The 17,777-nt window shown below is 45.3% G+C and overlaps 1 protein-coding gene across 2 annotated transcripts in view; it reads left to right on the top strand.

The window, feature by feature from the left end:
- The first annotated feature begins 1,943 nt into the window (after window positions 1–1,943).
- Window positions 1,944–17,777, top strand: part of AGXT2 (alanine--glyoxylate aminotransferase 2) — a 34,493-nt gene continuing 18,659 nt past the window's right edge. For both annotated transcript variants that reach the window (XM_032337629.1, XM_032337630.1), the window contains exons 1-7: window positions 1,944–2,086; window positions 8,562–8,647; window positions 10,125–10,309; window positions 13,093–13,216; window positions 14,443–14,537; window positions 16,013–16,106; window positions 16,779–16,872. In XM_032337629.1, the coding sequence (XP_032193520.1) occupies window positions 1,999–2,086; window positions 8,562–8,647; window positions 10,125–10,309; window positions 13,093–13,216; window positions 14,443–14,537; window positions 16,013–16,106; window positions 16,779–16,872 (766 nt within the window). In that variant the 5' untranslated portion in view covers window positions 1,944–1,998. The remainder of the gene's footprint in view (window positions 2,087–8,561; window positions 8,648–10,124; window positions 10,310–13,092; window positions 13,217–14,442; window positions 14,538–16,012; window positions 16,107–16,778; window positions 16,873–17,777) is intronic.

Here is a 17,777-nt window from a genome sequence, read left to right on the forward strand (position 1 = left end):
GCCCCCAATGGTGTTGGGTGCCTCTCACCACAATAGTCTCTAAGCTGACAACCCAAGAAAAATCTTAAGTCAAAGGAGTTTGCAGCCTACAGTGTTCACAAGCACAACACCCATCACAGCCCAGTGGAGCTGAAGACTCCAGACTTCAGCAACTCAATGTGTCCTCACCTCTGGCCGAGGCACGACAGACTGGCTGCCCCCAGTACGGGCTTGCCTACATGACCGTTGGCCAGCCAGCTGCCCTAGCCACTCCTGAGAGCCCGCAAGGCAGAATGGCCTGGGAGCTGGGAGCCCATCCTGGGACAATACACAATGAACTTGAAACACTTTCTGTGCTTATCTGGGGCCCTCACCTCCTCTGGGCATTTGGGGTAAAATGTTGTCGCCTAGATGTCCGTGGAGAATGTGACTGAGCCAGATGGCCTCCCTGTGGGGTGATGCAAGACATCCCCTTGTATGATATGCACCCAACCCCCACCACTGTGGCAGGAGGTCTTGGAGAGGATGGGACCTCCTGCAGCCCTCAGAGCTGGACCCCGGCGCTTAGAAGCTCCTCATCCCTCCTTTGTCCTAGGAAGTACGTTCTGCTCACCTTTCCCACACTGAGAGCTGTTCCGAAGGCTCTGCCTGGAAAAAGTATGGTTAGAACCCTCTGTATGGTCTACCTCAGAGGTGGAAACTCTAAGAAAGAATCCAGTTAACCTAGTTTAGTCCTCTATATAAACTGGGAAGATTCTAGGACCGTATAGAGATGTGCTTGGCCTGCGGCTGCCCCCAAGAAAAGCCTCAGAAGCTCTGCTGCTTTTTAGAGGCCCCCCTAAGCCCCCATTCCTCTCACCACTCTCCCATCCCCCATTCCTCCCCCACCACCCCCACCCCACCCCCACCCTCCAGCAATCCAGAGCAGCCTGCCTCTTTCTTCCAGCCCTCTGCACCCTCTGTGTACAGGACCCTCCCCACCAAGTTCCAAATGGCCTTGTCGCTGTCCCCCTTAGGTTCTGCCACACACAGGCGCACTGACGCTCAGTCTGCCTGCCACAGTATGAGAACAACCTGGATGGGAGATAGTAGGGGTGGAGGACGTAGGAGGGACAAATGGGAATGTTAGAAATTAAAACACAGGGGCGCCTGGGTGGCTCAGTGGGTTTAGGCCTCTGCCTTCAGCTCAGGTCATGATCTCAGGGTCCTGGGATCGAGTCCCGCATCGGGCTCTCTGCTCAGCAGGGAGCCTGCTTCCCCCTCTCTCTCTCTCTGCCTGCCTCTCTGCCTGCTTGTGATCTCTCTCTGTCAAATAAATAAATAATAAATAAATAAAAGCTTTTAAAAAAAAAAAAGAAAGAAAGAAAGAAAAGAAATTAAAACAAAAGAATAAAGCACCCTGACTCCTCAGGTCTCAACTTCTTGCCCTACTCGGATGTCCAGAGCCTTCCTAGCTATTTTGTGCCCCTCATCCTTCCCCGGAGAGCAGCACGCTCCTCCCATAGCCCCCTTCTCCTCCTCAGAGACCCTCCATGCCCACAGCAATTTCTTCATCCACTCACTTCGTACACATCCTCCTTTTCTCTCTCGGGTTCACATGCCTCATTCTCAGTCTCTGGCCTCTTCAACTATTTCTGGAACCTCCCCCTCCCCCCCCCCACAGCCACCACCACCCTCACGGACAGATGCTCCTCCTAACAAGAAACTGCTAGAACAGAAAACTAACCAAACTCCTCCAGAAGGCCTTGACTTTGTTTGCCTGCCTTCTTTCTCTTCTCTCTCTTCCACCTTCTTTTCTTTTCTCTCCCCTAAGGCACGGACTGGGAACTTTTCCCCCTGAGGTCCTGCCCTAGGAGCTCTGGGACTTGTCCCAAGTGAAGGCAGTAACCACTCCAGGACCCCCCTCCCCCCCAGAGCTCCTCCCCTTCCATCCTAAACTCAAAGTCCAGCTGGCCCATGAGCAGTTGGAGCCCTTCCTTTGACCTGCTTCGCCAGGGGCTCGTTTTCTGACGGGGAGAGATGACTCCAGCCTGGAGACACCTGCTGAGAGCTTGGTACCTGCAGACCTCCTCTTCCAGGATCCCCAAGATGTGTCCTTCCTTGAGCCGTAAGTGGAAACCAGGGGCACGTGGGTCAGCTGAGGGTTGGCCAGAGGGTCTGGGCTGAGCTCAGAACCTGTTGCCTGGGGCTCTGGGATTAAGCCTGCCATGGGGGCTTGGAGAGAAGCCATCTGACCCAGCAGTCCTCACCCTGGCAAATCCATTGCCTTGTTCGAGCCCAACATTTTGCTACACCCCCACCCTGCCCCCCGCCTGAACGGAAATCCACGGATAATAAAACCCAAGATGCACAATTTCCAAATGAAAACAATGTGGTAACTTAGCTGTATTATAAAGGAGAAATAAAAGGAAAGCCATTCATGACTAACTGTTAACTGCAATAAATAGATACTCAAGGCCGATGACTTTGGAAGGCATTAAGCCTCCTCACAAAGCCTTCTGCCCCTGCCATGCCCCCAGGAAGTGGTACCATCACCTCAAGCAATGACAAGGAAACAGACTCAGAGGAGTGCAGCCATTTCCTCAGAGACACCCGAGAGCTAGGACTAGACCCTGAGCCCTCTCTTTCCACTCAGACTCTCTCTCCAGCGGGGACCCAAAATGTGAGAAAACCTGGGGTCACCAGCCATTGGTGGCTTTACGTAGTCTCTCTTCTGTGCTCGTGATTTTCCCTGGACCTCACCTCTTCCGCAATTCCCCTCACGGAACGTGAGTGTAAGCAGCTGTCTGCAGGTTTCCGTGTGCTCACAGGCCCGAATCAGGTACAGGAAAGCCTCTTCCTTCCCCCATTATGATCAATGTGGTCTTCATTTTCTCATCTTTCCCTTTTCTGTCTCCTTCCTTGTCTCCTATTTGCTTCGTATCTTCCCAACAGTCGCTCTTCTTTCAAATTTAATACTTCTCATGCTTTAGAGGATTATCTCTTCTCATCTTCAACCCAAACTTGTTAGTGAGTATTATTAATCCATTTCACAGCTGAGGAGACAGAAGAGTAAAGGCAATTAAGAAAGTTGGTCAAAGAGAGAAACACAGAAGTGACAACTTGCCATCTAAACCCAGATCTGTCTGACTCTAACTCTAAGTCAGAATGATTCCACCAGGCCCCTCCTTCCCTACACTTCTTCCAACCCTATTTGTGCTTCTCTTTTCCTCAATCATGGGATTTTGCCAGAATATCATTTAACCCTGTCATTTTCTGAGAAGGAGCTAGAATTATACCCAGAGTCTTATGCTCCATAAGGAGGATGCTACATTGCAAGTACCAGCTGCTGATGAAGCAGGAGAGAGTGCCCTCTCTGCCCCCCTTCCCCTTTCCTGGCCTAACCCCTGGCCCTTGGGGAGCTGGGCGGATGGTGGTAGCAGGTGAAGCTTGCAGGTGAAATCTTCTTGATCAAGTCCTGGGGATTTCTTAACATAGCTGCACCGAGAAACTACAGAGGGAAGGTCCTCTTGCAAACTTAGGCCACGTAGACATGAACGCCATGCCATGCTCCACCTGCCCTTTCAAGAAACTCTGGGCCTTTATTTCTACTTTCTGACCTATTGTACCTAGATACACGCCTGCCTGGGTTTGTTCATTCTAACACACACTCATTGGCCACCCCCTTCTTAGGAACACACTCTGTGCAAGATACACATGCAAGCAAAGTATCTGAATGCCTACTAGGGACCCACAGGTGGACAGAGCCACAGGGGGGAGGGGGAGCAAAAAGCCATGATTTTGTTTTGTATCCCAGTTGGGGAAACAGAGCACAAACCAACAGATAAATACATAGAAAACAGCCAGTAGAGATACACGTGATGAATAAAACCAAATTAAGGTGGGAAGATAGAAAATTAAAATGGGAGAAGAGGGAGGCAGGGGTTGGTTTAGATGGGGAGATCACCAGGTGTTAAGTGTGGCCAGGCAGGCGAAATAAACATGTCACCATCCCTGTACAACACCTGCCTATAGTCTGTATGATATACGTGTGGGTCAAGGACTCAGCCTTGCCTATGTCTGATATGCACGGGCACTTGGGGCTAAACATGTCCACAGAGTTATAGGAGAAACTTGTTTCAAGATAAAAGAAGAAAAAAAATATCTCCGAGGTGCCTTCTTCCTTACTAATGATAGTCGTTAAGAGTATATCATCTCTAGGGAGATGGGCTGTGTGCTTGAAGGTACCATTTTCCCATGTCTGCCTACTTTGCCACAAGGAAGGGTGTGCCAGAGGGCTGATGGATGGCAAATGGTGCCCATTTCCAGCTGAGAAACTTCCCAAGACTCCTGCAAAGCTTTTTCTAAGAAAAGTATTAAAATGGGCCCTAAAGGGAGGTCTTCTGCCCCCGGCAGTCCTTGCCGCCAACTGCAGAACTGATTGAACCCCTGAAAAGGTCCAGGAGAGGCAGGCCTGCTCCCAAAAGTTCCAAGAGGAGGGATGGACCTGCCAGCCTTGGTTTCGGGCAAACTTCTTGCTTGTGGACACCAGCAACCACCCTGCCTCGCTTAAGGAAAAGACCCTGATGGGAAAGATAGGGAGGGAGGGAACCGAAAGAACCAGCGGGAGGGGGAGGAGATGGGCAGGAGTGGATGTGAGGAGACATTAGGAGGGCCCAGCAGGGATAGCATCCCTCCTTGCAGGAACGGCCTCGGAAGCAGGTCTTGGCTCTGATGAGGGTCTGCAGCCATTCCCCCCAATGCGAGGCATCTGCTCAAGACATCACATCCTAAAGAGGGGACACCTTGTTCATCCTTTGGAGGTCTTGTGCCCCTGGCCTCACTGGTGGGAGGCAGGCACCTGATGTGAGTATCCCGTCAATGAGAGCACACAGTTCAGAGGGACCTAGTGCTCTAGCTCAATGCCAAGTGTACCCTGTAACTCCCAGCAGAACGTGAAACAGTTTATGAAGGAAAAGGATCCCGTCTTGGGTCTGGAAGCAGACGACATAATGTTTCTTCCCCGCCAACCACAGCCCCTGATTCATCCACACTTCAACATGGTCTCAGCATGCTTCCATGGGAGACAGCCTCTCTAGCCCTCAGCCCTACCAAAGTCTCTCGAAACTGCAAATGTCCCTTATGTAATCTGTCCCTCCCTTGGTCCTTAGGTGAATAAGATCTTCCTTTCTTAATTCTTTGGCTATCCTATGAAAATGAGATATCTTGAGGGACAAGTTTCTTGGTTTGGGGTTGTTTTTTTTTTTTAGATTTTTATTTATTTGACCGAGAGAAGCCCAGCGAGAGAGGGAACACAAGTGGGGGGAGTGGGAGAGGGAGAAGCAGGCTTTCCGCTGAGCAGGGAACCGGATGTGGGGCTCGATTCCAGGACCCTGGGATCCTGTCCTGAGCCGAAGGCAGACACTTAACCACTGAGCATCCCAGGGACCTGGAGTGACAAGTTTTTTTAGAGTTACCTAATATGCTATGCAGAAATAAGGCATCGTTAGCATTTTAATCAATCACCTTGATGTTCTGCAAACTATGTTCATTGTGTATTACAAAATAATTTATACCTTTTTTTTTTATTTGAAAGGGTAGGAAGATCTTATTAAATACCCTCTGTATTGAAAATTGTTTATGAATTTTAGAAAACTCTTTACCATTACAGAAAGAATTTCTGCCCAGAATTTCCAAATGCTCACAAAAATTGATCTCCCTCCCTTATCTTGCCCCAACAGATTTTCACTGTTTGATACTATGATCATAGTATTTTGATACTTTGGGGAAAGAAAACCAAGTTAATGTAACTTTGTTGTGGAACTCTGTGAGAATTAAGTAGCTGGAAAATTAAACCCAACTCCCCATTTATAATTTGCATTTCTTATACAATGGCAGTGGTGTTCTCCAAAGAGAATTCCACCTTTAAATGTCTTGGGTTGTGCAGGTGAAGTGGAGAGAAAATTGGTGAATTGGATGAAAATCATTAACTGTCATCAGTATTTAGCATCAGGCCTAAAAGGGCAACATTAGATCAGTTATAATAACAAAGAAGCCCCAATAAATGCTTATACAGAAATAGATCAATTCTGTTGCAATTCCATTTTATGACCCCACTTCTCAGTTATCCCTTCCCCCACCTCTCTTGGGTCTGTCTTCCCCCACCACCCCCCAACACACACATAGCCTCCATGTGTGTATGTGCTCACCCACAATCTCCCAGAACCTGGAAGTTTATTAACCCTCAACTCTTGTGTCATCCTCAAAACAGAAGCTATTTTGAACAAAGAACGCAGGCAAATATCCAGATATTTAGGCTTTGCTTTTTTTTCCTAGCAAATAATGAAAACCAAATAAAGAAAAGCCTTTGGTTTCTGTATGTCCATCCGCTACTATCATTACTATTAGTTTTGAGTTGGGGTTGTTTGGTGAGAGAGGAGCTACGAAAGGCAGCAGACTTAGGAGCTGTCATCTAGATGGACTTCACTGTTGACTAATTCCTTTCCTCCTTTCCAAATATTCCTTCCTCCCTTCCTTCTTTTCTCCTTTCCTTCCTTCTTTCTTTTCTCCTTCCCACTTTCTCTCTTTCCTCCCTCCCTTCCTTCCTTCCAACAGGATTTTATGTATTTCATTTGGATCCCTCACTCCACTATCACATTCCTATCAGTCTGGTGAAAAAAGAACTGAATAAACCTGCCTTGACTGTTCGAAATTTGGGCTCTTCTTTATCCAATCCTTCTCCCCAACTCTGCCCCACCCCCAACTAACTTTCATAATCCCTATAGCTTTGGAGTCAAGAGAACTTAGAGTCTTCTCAATGGGCAGCTCCAATGGTGCAGGTAGAAAAAAAAGGACTGAAAGAGTGAAGGGAATTTGAATTCTTAGAAATACTCAGAATATTTTTTTTTCCATTTCAAAAGAGTAACTGATGCAGAGATACACAATGAAAAGCTTTCCAAAAGGTGAAATTCTCAGAAAACTTAAACTGTTATTTTTTTTTCTCATTTTAATACATGGATAGCCTAAAGTCACTTGTTTTTTAGGTAAGAGCAAATTAACGACATTAGTGATTATTAGAAGACAAAAGTGAATGAGATCTCTTGGAAGAAAACCATATTCAGAGCTGTTACTTTCCAGCTTCATTTAAAAACACAAATGTTGGGCGCCTGGGTGGCTCAGTGGGTTAAGCCGCTGCCTTCGGCTCAGGTCATGATCTCAGGGTCCTGGGATCGAGTCCCGCATCGGGCTCTCTGCTCAGCAGGGAGCCTGCTTCCTTCTCTCTCTCTCTCTGCCTGCCTCTCAGTGTACTTGTAATTTCTCTCTGTCAAATAAATAAATAAAATCTTTAAAAAAAAAAAAAAAAAAAATAAAAAAATAAAAAAAAAAAAAAAAAAAAAAATAAAAACACAAATGTTCATTGTGTTGCTCAGGACTATGACTTCATCACTACACAAAACACCAACATCTCATCCATGGATTCAAACCTTTGTGCTGAATAAGAGGGATGACCTTCTCAGCTCTCTCCACCTGTAGAATGATCTTGATACTGACCTTGAATCTTCAAAAGTAGCAGTATTCTTTTCTAAGAGTACTTACAAGGTCTCTAGACATCTCTTCCAAACTATGAGATTCTGTAACTCCGTTATCCCATCCCACTGCCAACGACAGGTCAAAACCTGTGCTGGAAAGGAGAGGAGAAGGTGGCCAATGAATGAGAAAAAGAGAAGTAGGCTGGGAGTAAGATATTTGGAGTTTCATTCTTGTTCTGCCGCTAACTAGCTTGGTGAACTTAAGCAAATTAATTTACCACTTGGGGCTGGTTTCCTTACCTATAAAGTTAGCATTTTAACAACAACAACAAAAATCTGAGGCCCCTTCTAGCTCCAAATATTAAGTGATTCCCCTGGCTCACTTTATCTTCACTTTGCGATGGTCTGGTCTTGTGTTGTCGTGGTCTTTGTGTTGGGTTTTGGAGGATGGTTTTTGTCTTCTGGACCTATTTGTGTGTATTTGTTATTATACTACATTGCCTAGGCTCCATAGCTCAGGGGTTAGAGCACTGGTCTTGTATACTACATTGCCTAACACCTATCTCTCCTCATTCTCTACAAGGATAGTCAACAGCAACTCATGTCTTGTTTACTGAAGTCCAATCTGGTATCAGGAACTGGGATTGGCAGCAGGGTGTGGGCACTATGCCACTCAAGGCTTAAAAAGTGCCTCTATTATAAAGAAGATCTATTCCAGGAATGCACAGAAGTTTGGTGGACAGTAGAGAGAAATGTCATCCCTCGTGCAGGGTGTGGAGGAGCTCATGAGGGACCACAGTGGGAAAAAAGAGGACTTCCCCCAAATATCCTCCATGCTTTTGTGGACTGGATTTGAAAGAAACTCTCCCTTTCTTCCTCCCAATAACTTGTTATTGAGATACCCCAGTTTTTTAAATCCAAACTAAATGTCGATTTGAATTATTCTTTTAAACTAAGGAATAAATGAAGTTGCCTACAGATCTTGGTTCAGATTGTGTATACATACAGGTGATTTTTCCAAACAGGCTTGTTTGAGGTTTAATTGAGAACCCTAACTCACTTCACCTTTAATAGGTGCTTTCCGGACATCTGTGACCAAGCTTGGTCTTCATACAAAACACAGAATGCCTCCCTGTGACTTCACACCTGAAAAATACCAGGTAAGAGTCAGAATTTTAGGAAAACCCAAGGGAATGGTTCTTCTTGAAAGGGCTAATTTAATTGTTTTCTCGAGAAAGACAGACAGATGGCCCTGCCTGCTACTGAGCCCTCACACCTTATTCTATCCCTTAAGTCACTGGGATGGTCTGAACCCTCTTACTCCACTTAGTGATGTTGTGTGAATTGTGCATGTGCGGGACACAGCGGAGACAGACCAAGACTACAAGAAGGAGACTATTTCTATTTGTCACAGGGATGTAAGTATAGATAGAGACATACAAAGACATATATCACAAAGGTGGTACTACACATTTGCTTTCTAAAATGTTGTTTTGAGGGGCGCCTGGGTGGCTCTGTTGTTAAGCGTCTACCTTCGGCTCAGGTCATGATCCCAGGGTCCTGGGATCGAGCCCCACATCGGGCTGTGGGAAGCCTGCTTCTCCCTCTCCCACTCCCCCTGCTTGTGTGCCCTCTCTTGCTGTCTCTCTGACCAATAAATAAATTTTAAAATCTTTTAAAAAGTAAAAAATTTGAAAATAAGTAAAATGTTGTTTTGACTCTCATACAGCAATGTGTGATCTGACCTTCAGGAGTCCTCCCGTCCAAAATATAAAATTGTAATTTTGCTCTCAGACTAAGAAATATTGGGCTTCTCTTTCTTTCTCTCTCCCTCCCTCCCTTTTTCCCTTTCTTCCTTTCCATCTGCTTTGTTCTACATAATACTCCTAGGTTAGAATTTGTAGAATCAATAGTCAGGAGGTACCCATAACGAAGAAAAGGATAGGAGAAAGTCTGGTCAGAACATGAACACCACCAGCACTTCACTTCCTTTTCATTCAAAAAGAAAAAAAAACTGGGCCCCTGGGTGGCTCAGATGGTTAAGCCTCTGCCTTCAGCTCAGGTCATGATCCCAGAGTCTTGGGATTAAGTCCTTCATCGGGCTCCCTGCTCAGCTGGGTACCTGCTTCTCTCTCTGCCTCTGCTTCTCTCTCTCTCTCTCTCTCTGTCTCTCACGAATAAATAAATAAAATATTTTAAAAAAAAAAACTGCAGGAAAAAAGGAAGGAAGAGAAAAATAAAGAGAGAGAGAGAGAGAGAAAGGGAGGAAGTGGGGGGGGGGAGGGAGGAACATTACCACATTTACTTCTAAAATCGTTATATTTTTTTCTACAGCTAACATGAATTCAAAGACAAGGCTTTCCCCTGAAAGGTAGAAAATTTCAGCCTCCTTCTTCATATTTGATCTAGAAAGGGATCAAAGGGCCACATTAATAATTTCCTGTACTGGAGAGGAAGGAAGGACCTTGGGCAAGGAGGATGTGGGGCAAATACCCCCAGGTGTGGGCACAGGGTGGCAGCCTATGCTCGGTCAGCATAGAGGCGAGACGCTGCATTCGGCCCTGCTGTTGATCTTGTAAGAAATGTGAAGGTGAGGACAAAAGAAATCTTAAACCCTTAAATCTTGCCTATCCACAGTCCCTCGCCTATGAACGTGTCCTGGAGATCCACAGTCAACACCTCGCTCCCATGTCGGCAGCGTATTTCCCGAAGCCTTTGTTGCTTCACCAGGGTCACATGGAATGGCTGTTTGATTATGAGGGAAACAGATACCTGGACTTCTTTTCTGGGATTGTCACTGTCAGTGTCGGTCACTGCCACCCGTGAGTATCCTTAAAATTCTGGCATTTTCACTCCTGGAGAATATATGGAGATCCGGCTAGTGATCACGTTGGTGATTCAGAACTCTGGTTCCGAATTGTCTCTCCTTAGGCATATCTGGTTTATGGCCACCGTGCTCCCTACCTATTTCCTGGGTAACAAAAAAATCTTAACACTGCCCTTTTTGTTTTCTCGGCAATGCAAGATTTATTCATTCTCATGCCATGAGGCGTGTACCACGTGATTGGAGTGTGGCTGTATGTGTGTACTTGTCCTCACTAGTGACAGCTTTCCAGAGAGAGGCAAAGTACTGAGGGAAAGACAAGTAGTCCTCATAAACCCATGGGGCGGCTGGGTGTCAGGTGTGGGATGATGAATCGAGAAATCACTTCTAGCCAAAGGATCTTCCTCACCTCTAACTGATGGATGGATGGATGAGGAAAGAAAGGATGCTAAGAGAGGAGTAATCAGAGCTGGAAATTTACATTAGAAATGCATGAATCCGTTAATCCTGGGATTCTCTGGACCCTCGTCATCAACCCACCCACACAGATACCCTGGGCAGGTTCTTCTATGGTTCTTTTACTTTTGATTCCACTCTCCCATTTTCCTGCCTATTCGCTCTTGCCTTTAATCATCCATCCAACAAAGCTCACTTCAAGTAAGACCATCATACAGCAGCAAGCTGAAATCAACTGAGTAAGTTTGGGTCCTTCTGTCAAGTAGGAGTGAAAGTCTTCCCCTTCAGCAGCTGTCAGGTGGGAGGAGCAAGATGTACCTCCAGGGTCTAGGCTCACCTCTTCCTCCCACAGCCCTCTCCTTCCTGCTTCTGTCTCTGGGAGGCACTCAACCCATGTGAGGTCCAAAGGAGCTTGTAAAATAAAATTCAGAGGCGGTCTAAAATATGTGATAAGCATGCATGAAAGAAGGTAAGAAAAACAAAAGAGAGAAAAATTTTGATTTCATTAATAATGATAGGTGTTGTCCCTGTTAGTCGACCACTCAATGATGCTCATGACCTTTGTGCTTCTCCTGATCTCGCTCTGACCCTGCAGCTTGCCCTCTGACACCCTGACCCTTTCCCTAGCCTTCTGCTCTTCTCTCTATAACCTCCTCGTGCCTTATTATTTCCCCTATAGAATGCGGCCATTCCTGGTCAGTGAGCGACCCTTTCCACAGCCTTCCCCAGCTCTGTCTCTTCACCTTGACCCCTCACCAAGCTACTATCCTAACTCCAATAAACCCAGATTGGGCATTAGGATGCCCCACATTTCCCACAGCATCTAGGACATCCCCACCCCTCTCCATGATAGTCCACCGTCAGCTGAAGTTCAGCCTTACCGAGGCCAAACCCCTCACACCCTCCACTATACTGTTTCTACTTGCATATTCATTTATTCAAGGCACACACATGAGCCTCCCAATCTGCAAGGGTCCTCTGCCAGGAGTTGGCAGCCACTGGCTGCATCTCTTGACTCATCCTGGAGTTTCCCCGACGTTACAGGCAAGAATGGTGAGGTCATCTTTGACTTGTCCCTGCCTTTCACTCCCCTGAGCCCACCTGATTCCAAAGTCTAGCTTTCCCTCTGTTGAAATGCCTCTCCCACTGGCCCCCCACTAATTCCCACTAATTCCCCCACTAATAGCCACAGGTACCCCACTAATTCCCGGCCTCCTAGGAGTTTTCCTCCTCCCACACCTGGAAGGCCACCTTGCCCTCCTGGCTGGCCTCACCATTACCAGCCTTCCCTGATCTGTCCTACCTTCATATGGCTCACATGTTTATATCACTGAACAACACTTTCATCAATCACCTCTTCTGTTTGAGTTTACTGATACTCTGCAATTTTCTAAAGTGAGTCGTGGAACCCTGATTTCAGGAGAGGTCAGTTGGTAAAGCATCTCATGAAAAAGTAAGCTTTAAAAACACTTTAAACTACATCTCTCTCCTAGGAAGAAACATTGGGTATTTGGCTAACAAAGGCACTGGCAAGTCCTACAGTAAAGAAATCTGTCTGATCTGGTATTTCTCAAATTATTCTTTTTTTCTTTTTTAAATTCTTCATTATTTATTTATTTAGCCCCGAACTTGCATGTGTGTGTATGTGTGAACAACTATTACTAACAAATAGAACTGGTATGTTAACTCTAGCCATTGCTGTCCTTTAGATCAAGTTCAAACATCCTGGCCTGTCTCTTCAAGGTATTCCTAGTCAGGTCCTACATACCCTCAACATGAGCCCTCTGATCCTTGACAGAGTATAGTTTCAGAGTCACAAAATGTGCATCAACATTGACCACTGTTAGGAATCAGATCCTTGACTCTCCTTTGAAGAAAGAAATGTGGTCCTTATATTCACATGCATGATGGATCTATAACTCTTTAGAAGAGTAAATGAAAAGACACTTAGTCTTACACCTAGTCATCTCTAGTTTCCAAACTGTTCAAAGGATATTTAATAAGGAAACCTAATTAAAAGAGAGTCTGTGTCCTGAAGTAGGAATTTCTCCTCTACAATCCCTGAGAGATTGACATCTGGTCTCCTTTGGAACACCTCCCTTGGTGAAGAACCCACAACTTTTCAAGACCACCCATCCCATTGCCAGACAGCTCTACTGGTTAACCAGCTCTGCTGGTTAGAGTTCTTCCCACGTGTGGATGAAACGAGCCTCTTGAAACTATTTGAGAAGTAGCCCCATGTTTGGGTTCAATGGCCAGTGTGTGTGTGTTGGGGGGAACATGGCCAGCAGCAGCATGGGGAACTCTGCTCTCCTGTTGCTCCAGGAAGGTGAACGCAGTGGCACAAAAGCAGCTGAGCCGCCTGTGGCACACAAGTTCCCTCTTCTTCCACTCACCAATCCACGAGTTTGCAGAGAAGCTTTCGGCACTTCTTCCTGAGCCTCTAAAGGTACGATGCTCTTCAAAGGAACAGGAGTCTCATGATCCCAGGGAAGCAAGAATATGAACAGCGAATCTGGTCCATGCTTTGAGCATCTGAAATAGTGAGCTAATAGCCATATCTGAAAGGGATCAAGAAGTCAAGGACTTAAGAATCGCTGGTGAAGCCAGCCAATGTTCACACGTCACCTCCCAGCCTCTGCCACGGGTCTACAAAAGTCGCTTCACAGAAGCCAAGCCCTCCTCCCTGGACACTCTCCTCTGTGTTCCTGGGGGAGGGGGGGAGTTCCTTCTCTTGGCTCCAGGGCCCCTCTACAAAGTCATTTGCATGGCTCATTTTACAGAGTGGAGCCATTTTTTACTAAAATTAAATCCCATTCAGTCCATTCAACATAGGAGGCACTGAGATAGTTTTGCTAAATGAGATGGTTTTCTGCATCCAAAATGACTGAATAGGTCTCTTTTTAACTGAACTGAGATGTTGAAGTGTTGGCCAAGATTTGCATTTCCAGATTCATTGAACTAATATATGTCGTACCTAGAACAGTACCCAGCACCCAGGGTTGGCTGTTAGGATTATTTTCTGTATTCTCTAGATTCTCTATTTACTATAGAGCTGAAGAAAGCTGGACCAGCTGCAACCTAAGTGCAGCCCAGTCATGCTCATGGAGAAGCAGAAGTAGGGGTACAGGCCCTGAGCCCGGAGGACCCGGGTGCCCTCATTTCTCCCTTTTCTTCTAACCAGGAGGAGCTGCACTTTTTCCTCATTTGCTTGTTTTTTCAATATTCACACACACTGAATAGACAGGCTATGACTATCCCGTGAGGCTGCAGAGTCAAGGGGCCTGCCTTGTCCCAGCCTTCAGAGCTCAGGTGGTTGAAGTTCAAGGCTAAGCAATCCAGTCCTCAGACGCACTCACCCACTAACCATTCCATATCCTGCCTCGGGTTTTCCTATCTTGGCATTTTGCAGAACATTGATGAGAGCCAGTGAAACCTTGGAATGCTTCACAATCGGGATGATCCCTTGGCCATTTTTGTATCTCTAGCACTTAGCAGCTTGTTCAGTAAAAAGCTGTAGAGTTAACATAGTAATCCGGGGATGGGACTGCTTGTCTACAGGGAACTCACCTTAATAATTAGAGGCTGGGACACACAGTCTTTAGCAATTTCAGATTAATTGGGTAATAAGAAAATAAATGAACGTATGAAGTCACGTGTCTTGTTTCCCTCCAGGTCATTTTCTTGGTGAATAGTGGTTCAGAGGCCAATGATCTAGCCATGCTGATGGCCAGAGCACACTCAAACAGCACAGACATTATTTCCTTCAGGTAATCACGCCCTGAAATATTCAACCTCAATAACATTGACTTACTCCAGTACCAAATGGGCATCTTTAAAACATAGCCTGGAGGGGAAGGGGGTTTTCCCAGGAGTATTGTTCTAATTTTACATGTTAGGGAATAATCAGTCCAGTGAATTTTATGACTGGATAAACCCATCTAAAGTGGCCTGATCCAAGTTAGAAGTCCCTAAGTTAGGGGTCCCTGACTGGGGTAACAAACAGCTTGGAGTACTAGTTATGTCACAGATTTTCCTATAAATTTAAAGAGATAGTCATATGTCAGTTTTTTGTGTTTTTTTTTTCTTTTTACTTTGAAGGTATGGTATTGACCAAAACAAATGCCGAGTCAACACCCACAGACGCTCCTGGCTTTAACTTTCTTCTCTTTAAGTGCAGAGGATGCATATTTAACCTGTATATTTCTCCTTCTTTGGGTGACTTTTGAAAACTGATAATTTAATAACTTCATTATAAACCCTTGGCAACTCTACTAGCTTTAAAATAATAGAAAATTAAGCATTTTGTTTGCAGTTGTGTCCTCAGGGTAATTTTATATAGCACATTGAAACAGGCTCTTATAATAAGGTTTATGTCAAAGAGCAGCTTATACTCAAAGTAGGTAGAATGAAGAAGTAGTCCTGGTCTGTCACCTGTCTGGCCATAATTTCTGTCTCCATTCAAAAGAAGATGGAATACCACAGCATGTCCAATACTGCATAATCCATATAAAATGCACATGTGGCAACTAAGGAAACATTTGTTAACAAAGAAACACAGCAAGAAAAAAAAAGTGATTGATGTTTTACCCAAATAAACATCCCAGAATATACATGTCCAGATAAGTGTTGATCTATTCAAAACAGGCATGTGTTACTGGGGTTCAACACACGTTCATATCTCCTCCTTCAAGATAGATGACCATCCTTTTGAATGGTCTTAATAGTTGTAAATCCTCGTGTCAGAGTGACTTTGATTTGGGGAACCATCAAAACCCCTTTGAAGCCAAGACTGGTGATGAGAATGATATGGACAAAATATGATAGTCTTGGGTTCAAAAAGAAACAAAACCTGTGATCTTTATACGCCAAATAAAGTGGCTTCTGAGGAATTTGTGCAGCAGCACATCTCAGGAACTAATACTTGGCTTCTCAAGGTGACTACCTTGAAGATTAATGCTCATTGGCTACCTAATCTCTGGCACGTTGCTGAAAGATGGGTCTCATTACTATATAGGAATCCAGTAGGGCATCGGTTAAGGTCAGAGTTCCTGCCCAGATGTTCTCCAAAGCTTCCTTTCACCATTTCAAATCTCTGACCCCAGGAAAAAAACAAATAAGTAAATTCTCCTGGCAAAGCTTTAGAAGATTTCTTAGAAATCACTGGAGTTGCACGTCAATGGTGTTCTACTGAATTGAAGAAAAATGAACTTAACCCCATCTTCTCACTGTTTCTTCTCTGTAGAGGAGGCTACCATGGGTGCAGTCCTTACACACTTGGCCTGACCAACGTAGGGCCCTACAAGATGGAGCTCCCCAGTGGGACAGGCTGCCAATCAGTGAGTTCTGGGATTTTTATCTTCTTTCTCAAAAGTCTGCTGGGTAGGTGCTATGATTGATCAGATTGTCCAGGTATTAGGATTCGAAATGAATATAAAGCCTATCGTTAATCAGGGGCTGAATTTGACTTAGTGGAACCAAAGCCTACTTGGAGGAAATGTTTATTGAAAAAGCCTTCAGAGTCTGAGTAATAATTAGTGATAGAGATTTTTAAAGTTTGTTTTGCTTTTAAACAAAATCAAATAAACTACCAATAAATGCATTGAAACTAGTTCTCAGAGCCTTGAGTGCCTAAGATTTCTATAGAACCATCAACCCTGTACTCACCTTCTGACCTCACTTGCTATATATACCCACCTCAGCAGAAGACTCAGATACCTAATTATTCCTATTCTTTCAGATGCCCTTACTCTCCAACTCTTGAGCGAGTTCTTTCCAGGCTGACACTGAAATCAGTTTCCTTTGTAAAGTGCCCACATAACTGATTTCTAAGAAAAAAATTATCTTTTCAAACCAAAATATTAGAGTTTCATCTGAGGTGGCAGAGGAGCAAGGGAGGCATCTCAATATCAAACTAAGAAGCCCTCTTACCCTGATCGGCATCACATTGTCCTTCAAATTGGCTACCTTGTCTTTCCAGTTTGCCAAATTCCTTCTTTTGTCATTTGCAGACAATGTGCCCAGATGTTTTCCGTGGCCCTTGGGGAGGAAGCCACTGTCGAGATTCTCCGGTGCAAACAATTAGGAAATGCAGCTGTGCACCAGGTTCAAGGGGTCAGGGTGGGAGGTGGGTGGTGGAAGGTCAGGAGGGGCAAGGAAACTAGGAAACTAGAGAAAGGCTGTACCATTCTTAAGTGAACAGATGGGGGTGGGTGGAAACGGGAGGAGTCAAAGGAAACAAAACTAGAAACCCACCCCACCCCACCCCCATAGAATCGGCATTTCCCATGCCTCCCACCGCGGTGCTGTCTGGCTGTGAGGAAAAGCATCTCACACTATCAGAGCTGGGCTAAACAGACAATCACTTGGTGCTTAATTAAAGGGGTTCTTTTAGCTCTATTAGCAACAGCTCTTCTATCAATTTTAAAAGAAAATAAGGCTGGTAGAATTGTTTACCAATTCCCAGTGGGGAAGGGTGGGGGAGAATACTTTTTGCAATCTCTTGAAATGCCAGACAAGAAGCGCACCCCGCCCCCCGCCCCAGGGATTCAGAGTGCCAGCCAAAATGACAGCATCTGTCAAAGCTTAAGGCCATTCCCAAAGGCTGCTGATGTCTCTTACAAGTTTTAAAGGCATTCTCAAAAGGAAAGCTGTCACTTACCCATGGCGGTTTTAGTGACATTCTTTACCTATTCTTATCCTGAGAGGAAGCTTGGAAGCAGACTCTCCTCTTTGCTAATCAACAGGTCTCCCCTGGTGCCTGTCGGCACGGTTCAAGACTTTTCAATAGCTGCTTCTAAGTAGTGCTGAAAGAAAGAGCTAAGTGCTTCTGCAGAAGGTATTTGACGAAATAGTCTGGCTCACGGGGTTGAGAAAAAGAATGCAAATGGAAGTCTTAAAAAAAATGAGCTCTGAAAGGAAGAAAAATCCCTGTCTCCTTAGAGTTCAGATGAGATAATGGCAAAATGGAGGTTGGAGGATGAAAGAATGAGCATTGAAACAGGGTGCCG

The sequence above is a fragment of the Mustela erminea genome, chromosome 3 (genome assembly GCF_009829155.1).
Source record: "Mustela erminea isolate mMusErm1 chromosome 3, mMusErm1.Pri, whole genome shotgun sequence".
Taxonomy (NCBI): domain Eukaryota; kingdom Metazoa; phylum Chordata; class Mammalia; order Carnivora; family Mustelidae; genus Mustela; species Mustela erminea.